This window comes from Choristoneura fumiferana, chromosome 27 (assembly GCF_025370935.1).
Source record: "Choristoneura fumiferana chromosome 27, NRCan_CFum_1, whole genome shotgun sequence".
NCBI lineage: Eukaryota > Metazoa > Arthropoda > Insecta > Lepidoptera > Tortricidae > Choristoneura > Choristoneura fumiferana.
This window is the reverse complement of record NC_133498.1, coordinates 5844896-5852853: the sequence shown is the minus strand read 5'-3', so window position 1 is coordinate 5852853 and position 7958 is coordinate 5844896. Positions and strand designations below refer to the sequence as shown.

The following is a 7958-nucleotide window of genomic DNA, read 5'->3' as shown; positions in this document are numbered from 1 at the left end:
AAATTTGTGCGAGCGAGCGAAGCGAGCGAGAGAGTTTAGGCAGAAGGCCTTAGCCTTCGATGTTAGGTTTTTTTATAGTGGAAAGAAAGTTGGATGCCATTCAATATGTTGCTAACTATGCCAATCAGGTACTTATGCCAATCAATACATTTGACCAAAACATAAATGACATCTTAAAAAAATCTCAGGTAATAATTTGCATAATTAATTTATCAAATGATTAGCTGGGAAATGATATCAGTGCGAAATGTTGAGTTGGGAAATAACATTTGGCCTAAATAAAAATATGGAATAAATAGTTTGGAAGCTAATAATTTGCTTGATAATTTTCGCCGAAACATTAGTACACCAATTTGATACATTTTCTCCCATCACGTTTTTTTTTTAGTTTTCATGCCCTTACCTTTTAGACTAGAGGTATTCCAATTTTTAATAGTTATATAATCCCACTACTGGAAGTAGGTGCCAGAAAGACTTCAACGGAAATATTACACGTCTTAAAATGTAAAAAGCTTTAACCATTAAAATTACAACCTGTATATGAACAGAAGGGAACTACTCTACAATTACTGGTAACATTAATTACTTATTACTTAAACCGCGACACAGCAAAAAGCCAAATGTTCAATGTAAGGAAAAAAATACATTTATTTTTTGACAAGATTAGACGAAGATATGAAGAGAATGAAGAGAGAAGGGTGTGTTTAAATTGTCGATTAGACAGAGAGACGCGAGAGAGCCAACTACTAATATGACGTCATATTATTATGATAGGTACGTTGTACTTTTACTGTATGTAAAACGAAAAGATAAAGGTATCTTATTGGTTTCTTTTAATAATAGTAAAGTTATATAATTGTTCTTATACCATCATCATCATCATCATCAGCCCGAAGACGTCCACTGCTGGACAAAGGCCTCCCCCTTAGAACGCCACAATGAACGACAACTCGCCACTTGCATCCACCGGTTTCCCGCTACTCTCACGATGTCGTCAGTCCACCTGGTGGGAGGCCTGCCAACGCTTCGTCTTCCGGTTCGTGGTCGCCACTCGAGGACTTTTTTCCCCCAACGGTTATCTGTTCTTCGAGCGATGTGGCCTGCCCATTGCCACTTCAATTTGCATATCTTTCCAGCTATGTCAGTGACTTTAGTTCTTGTCCGAATTTCCGTTCTTATACCGCTAGTAATAAATTAAATATCGTTTTCAGATCAAAATGAGCATCATTTTGAAGACCAGTTTTGTGAGTATCACTCAATATAAAATTTCAACCACAAACCGTTTCATAATACCTACACTATGCTAGAAGTTTTTTTTTATAATATACATTTAGCGATCGCTCTGAAGCGATAAGGCCGCCTATTGCTTACCTTAGAAAAATCTCTATGTATATACTTGTGTTTTCTGTACTGCTTACTGTGTTGGTGTGCAATAAAGAGTTATTGTATTGTATTGTATATTTCTAGTTTGAACCCACTCACAGTCATCTTCAGATCATCTTCTCATTTCGTGATCTTCCACGTTTCCTCTGCCCCCATCTTATATAGCACCTTATATACCAACTACATATGAGAAATTGTTTTTTAATGAAAAAAGGGGCTAAAATAAACCGGCAACGTGAAATATTACGATAAAATAAAACACAATAATCAGTCCACAAAAGTAAATATGTATATTTTGTAAATGCAAAGACAAGTCTGGATCATAATAAATATCCATATAAAAATATATTTAACTACATTACTTATTACAGTTAATAATCTAATCTAATTTAAGATTCATATCAATATTTGCCACTGTTTACAATTTGAAAAGTGGGTTATAATGGTCCCGTATAAAGTAGTCCATTCAATATACAGGATGGCTCAGTTAGATCAATCAGTATGGGAAAGTCTGAAACTATACGATATACGAAGATCTGTTTATCATTCATCGAACCGAACTCGGGAATCGAACCAAGACATTTTGAAAAATAAATAAAACATACATTATTAAAGAATATGAAAACAATGCATTTTATTTATTCTAGAAATCGTGTTTTATAGTAACATTTATTGCTTATGACCTACACTATCGATATCCAAATAGAAATAATGTAAATGAACTAAAATAATTTCCTTGCTCACCCGCGACCTTACGATAGCTAAGCTTATGCAAAATATCCCATCTATCACCACCACCACACTACACTGACACTGACTGGTTTGTGTGATTTGTGTGTGTTCTTACAGTGTGGAGGTGGAGGAACTGCATGTACACGCATATTTTGCATAAGCTTAGCTATCGTAAGGTCGCGGGTGAGCAAGGAAATTATTTTAGTTCATTGATATGGACCTCCGCAAAGTAACGCCTGATTCAATAAATTAGAAATAATGTATTTTTTTTTTTCAAAACGACTGTGGCCGTATGGCCTAACGTTTCTGGCGCTGGCGATCGCGATCGCAATCAAATGACAGATTTCGCATACAAAAACTGTCATTTGATTGCGATTGCGAGCGTCAGAAACGTTAGACAATACGGCCTCTGGTTTGATTCCCGTACTGAGAACAAGTTTTTTTTTAATGTATGAATGCAGTTTTTCTTGTTATTAAAATCGCCGACATGGTTACTAAGATCTTCGTATGACTTATAGTTTCAGACTTTCCCCTACTGGAAATCGGCCACCTGTATAGTGAGTTTTGTACTACATTGTATACTTTTTAATATTTCCTTATTTAGTCGTAAAGACTTCGCTAAAAATATTAAAATTTGTTTATAATTATGACATTGCAATATCTTTTTTAACTGACTTCAATAAAAAAGAGGTTCTACATCTACTTTGAGACTCAAAACGCAATTAGAACGAAGGAACACAATTTAATACTGAATTTTGATAAATTTCACAAGATTTTTTTATAGTGTAGATAAAGCCATTGTAGAATGGCACCATTAAAACAAGATACAGCACAGCAGTATAATATATGCGCGTTGCTATCATTGTATTTACAAATGGCCAACACTGGACTGGACAGGCTAAAAAAAACTGTATGGAACAGCGCCATCTATCGTAAATAATGTAAAACTTGTATAACAATTAGTATTATTTTTTTAACCACGAATAAATAACAAGTCAGGAAGCGTAACTGAAAAAAATCCACACAAAAAGTGGCCATAATGTAAGCTAAAACGACTAATAATTCAAATACGAATCAATTTCACGGTTGCAAATAGACGTGCTTGTTGATTGGTTAAAATTCAGAAAGAATGCAGGGATTGGTTTGCGCGCATGATGCAACGTCAGATGACTGCTATTTTTGTATTTAGGAGATGACCTGCCCAGCCCACCTATCTTCTTAAGTTAGTCGTTCAACTTACGAGACATCATTCATTTTTTTTATTGTAAAAAAAAGAAGTATAAGAATTTGTTTTCATACAAAACCATCAAATAATTTTTGGTCACATAACTAGAATTAACGTAAATAGACTAAAAGTGCATGCATATTATTATTTTACTACTGTACCATCACTTGTTAAATACGGTATTTGACAACTTCTGAATTTGCCATATCTTAATATTATTATGAAAATAAGGATAAATCGGTTGAAAATTGGGTTTATAGCGATTTTTTGAAAAATCTCTTTCTCAAACGCTTTTCTCTATGCAGCAAGTACGGCGCTACTGGCGTGTCACGTCACATGCCAGTATGTCTTTCTCTGTCTAATATTGAATTTCAAACCTTTATAACTTTGTTATTTGTAAAGGTAGCTTAAATTTGTTTCTCTATACGATAACATGCATTGTGTAGTTTTAATTTATAAAACACATACAAAATAGTCAAATACCGTATTATCTCTAATTTAATATTTTCTACGTGTATATTTAATTACTAACCTAATATAATCACTTAAACTTAAATATAACACAATTACATGAGTATTAAGAGATTCTTACATTTGTTTCAATGACATTAAAGTATATTCTAACCTAAAGTGTAAAGTATAATGGAAGTTTATATTCAGTCTGTATTACACAATATAAAAAATGCCGCAAAAACATTTTTTTCTCGAAAATGGTATGAAATGTTGCATTACGTCATCAAAAACGTCATAGAAAGTAACGCATCCTGGAGACTAGCTGCTAGTGTCCAGGAAGTAATCTCGAACTGTCCAGAAAGTAAGTATGAAATTGACTTCCTGGACAGTAACGGGGTCCTTTAAACATTTGGAAGCCGTCACAAACAACGCGCGGGCCGAGCGGCAGTGTTGGGTTATTTAAGTTTATTAACTAGTATTTTGAAATGGGTCCATGTCATGATTATCATCATCACCATCATCACCTTCACTACCAACCATCATCATCACCATCACTAACAATCATCATCATCATCATCATCACTATCATCATCATCATCATCACATCACAATCACCGTCATTTAACTATCACCATCATCATCATTTTTGAGAAAAGCACTATACAAGCATCCTGGCCTCGTATCATTGACGGCCTCACCTCTGGCGGTTCGGCCATCAAACTTCTACTCGTCCAGGATGGCTTACTTACTGGACTCTGCAGTAATGTACTATTACGTCATATTTTTTATTGTTATTTGTTGTAGCGGCCACAGCAAATACACTGTTAAGGACTACCCATTATACCGTATCATACCATGACCGTAATAGGAACGTCTCAGGCAAAAATATATTCTTTGTATCGAAAAGTATGAGACTATGGCCACTAGCACGTTCCGTAAGCAACCGTCGCCGTCACGTGACATTCCGTTCCTGACACGTTCCTAGTACGGTCATGGCATGATTCGGTTAGTATGTAGTCCTTAAATTCCACGTGTATTTTACACTTTTTTTTTTTATTCGACTGGATGGCAAACGAGCCAGTGATAAGATTTAATATAAGTTTTTGGTAAAAATTTTCGATGCCATTAACCGGTGAAGAGTTCCGTCTTGCGGAGACAGTCCTGGCTGGATTACCAGGATGTCACTACTAAAGTATTGTATTGTCACGCAATTTACATAAGTATGCCAAATTTAAAGTCAATCCGACTACTGAAAGTTGGTCGAATTCAACTTGCAAGATTTGACTACGGACACACAGACAGACAACAGAGCAGGTGAAACTAAATAGAAACTTGTAAAAAGATATAAGCCTGTGACAGACAGACGAACAACAAGTTCAATTACGATGGTAACCCTTGGGTACGGACCCTAAAAGGCACAGTCAAAAAATCGGATATTAAAAGCCAAGATGTTATGACAACGTCCTGATAATGGGTGTCTGGCCTACACTCAAGGGGCTTGATAGATCAATTTACCAGAATCGTAATTTTGTAGTAGCAAAATTTAAATTCGCATGTTTTCCCATTATGCTTTTTTACTTAATCTTATTTTCAGAACCGCGTTTTTTCCCAATTTTAATTACGGAGCTCTGTCGACAATGTGTCTGTGTCGATTTTGATTGAAAAAAAAAAACGCTACTGTGAAAATCAGCTTCAGTAAAAAACCATTACTGGGGAAAAAGGCATTCGAGAAAAAATGCGAACGGAAATAACGATTCTGGGAAATTGAGCAAACAAACCCCAAGGTACTAAGTGTAAAGATAATGTATGTCCTCGACTGGGCGTTACTCCCTTTGTACCCATCAAGCCAGGCAGATCAGCTGTTTGCCTTCGTCCATTTGGAATTGCACCTTGTCAGAGTTTGCCGCTCTGTCCGCACTTTTGGAGAGGGCGCTTGCGAGAAATATCTGGGCTACCCCTGTTGCTGTTACAAAGAGGGACCATCCTGTAAAACAAAATGGCGGGTTTTAGGGGGTATAGGCGATAACGACCCGGCCTGGATTGCCACAATTAGGATGCACCAAAAAAAAAACCTATTAATAGTTTTTATTTTATTTTTGGAAAGAATAGGACATTTTAAGATACCGTTTTCATTGATTTTGAATTTGGATGAGTATTTAATTTTTTTCATTTTTTTTTACGAAATACGCTGTATGACGTCACAGTGAGACAGCCACGTTCCATTGCCTAGAAAAATTCAGGTCGTACATAACATAATCTGTGGCATTACAATTTGACAATAATTCAAGCACGGCTTAGGGTCCTAAATTAACCGTGACAAATAGTGTTATTTATCTCTCTTCTTTTAGCTTCGATTATTCCTGTTTATTTAATGGTGTGATAGTAAATAGATATTTTTTATTACCTGATATTTCAATTATTTTGTATTTACTTGTAACATAGTAATTTAATAATTTAATTTGTAAAAATACATTGGAAATACTCATATACATTTCGGACTTTACGATAAATGACAACTGTTTAAGGCCGGGTGCGCATCATGTGATTAAAGTTCTAGCTTTATCACTCTTTGCTATTATAAGCAGGACAGGAACATTTCAAATTGTCAATTTGCTAACTTTGTGACGGGACACTGCAGGGGTCAAATGAGGGTCATTACTTAAATTTTGTTTATTTAATTCAGTTTATCACATTTTTGGAATCTTATTTCTGAAAACGCTTCACAAAGCCTATTTCTCCAAATGGTTTTCGATTTATTATATGTTGTCAAAAATTGGGACATCCCAATTACAAAGAGGGACCATCCTGTAAAACAAAAGTTGTTTTTTAATGTAATTTTTAATACAAGATTTTTTTGCTGGCTGTACATTTTGTTGACTGTACTTCAATGCAAAATGACGGCAATGCCATAAGGAAAGGTAATGATTTTAGCAGTCTATGTATGTTTATATTCACGTATGTCTCACTAACCTAACTTAAGCTAACTTAATTTGTTCTATAAAAGCATAAGAAAATACACCGAGAAAAAAAATCGGTTTCGGAAAAAAATCCGTCTATCCCACTAGTCCCATTGAGTTGTCCCATGGATGGGTCACCGTGAGGGTCGGGAAATGAAACAGTTGGCAAATGAAACATTTGGCAAACAATAATTCTGCGAAAAGGCAGAACCCGACATTAAAAAGTCACTGTATTGTATTATATGCATGCACTAGATTTGTAAGTAATTGAGATGGTTTACCAATGGAGCAGTCTCCTGGCAAGTAGGGCTCGGAGTTTTCTCCGCAGAGCTTCCGGACGCGAGTAGAGCCCCAACCCCAGGGGTACAGGAGGAGCCCTAGCACTCCGAACAAGCCTGGAACAGTTAAGAACAACATAAAGTTTTTTTTTCTTTTTTTTTATCACTTTCCGTCGCAAGACTAAAGCAACCGAGAGGGCCTGGACGTGGAATTCTGCGAGCGGCCAAATACGAATAGATAGAGACGACCTCTACATACAAGGTGTCAAAAAATCCTGTACCTACTTACTATAATTTAACTCACATGAAGGGGCTGTTTCACCATCAATTGATTAGTGTTAACTGACGGTTAAATGTGATGCCGTCTCTATTTGTTTTGTTCGAATAGACGGAGACGGCATCACATTTAACCGTCACTTAAGACTAATCAATGTATGGTGAAACAGCCCCTAAGGCTCCGTTTCCACCAGATACGCGAGGAATGTGTGTTTTCATTAACCTGATTTCATGTTATTTAAGTGTTATAATAGGTAATACATAAATAATAATATTGTTAGTAAATACCTAAGAAAAAATAAACGTAAGTTTAAAATAAGCTGGTTTTATTTGCAATTTGCAATCTCTCTCAGGCCAAGTACCTGTAGGTAGCGAATTTTCAATAGGAAAGAAGGAATCATAACAATAAATTCATCAAAAGAACTCTCCAGACCACACTTGGACACACCATTCGCCACGTATCATACTTAGTTCCCTTTCGGGGTCCATTTTTGGAGCTTTTTTAAGGTTCCGTACCTCAAAAGGAAAAACGGCACCATTATAGGATCACTCGTGTATCTGTGTCTGTCCGTCCGTCTGTCATAGCCAATTTGCTCCGAAACTACTAGACCGATTGAATTGAAATTTGGTTCACCTATGTAAATTGATGACCCA

At 35.9% G+C, this 7958-nt stretch overlaps 1 protein-coding gene across 1 annotated transcript; it reads right to left on the bottom strand.

The window, feature by feature from the left end:
• Nucleotides 1-5412: 5412 nt before the first annotated feature.
• Nucleotides 5413-7793, bottom strand: LOC141443199 (LHFPL tetraspan subfamily member 2a protein-like). The gene is made up of 3 exons (XM_074108412.1): nucleotides 7772-7793; nucleotides 7032-7145; nucleotides 5413-5777 (listed from the first exon to the last, which is right to left on the bottom strand). The coding sequence occupies exons 1-3, from the start codon at nucleotides 7791-7793 to the stop codon at nucleotides 5635-5637; spliced, it is 279 nt and encodes a 92-aa protein (XP_073964513.1). The 3' UTR covers nucleotides 5413-5634.
• Nucleotides 7794-7958: the final 165 nt, after the last annotated feature.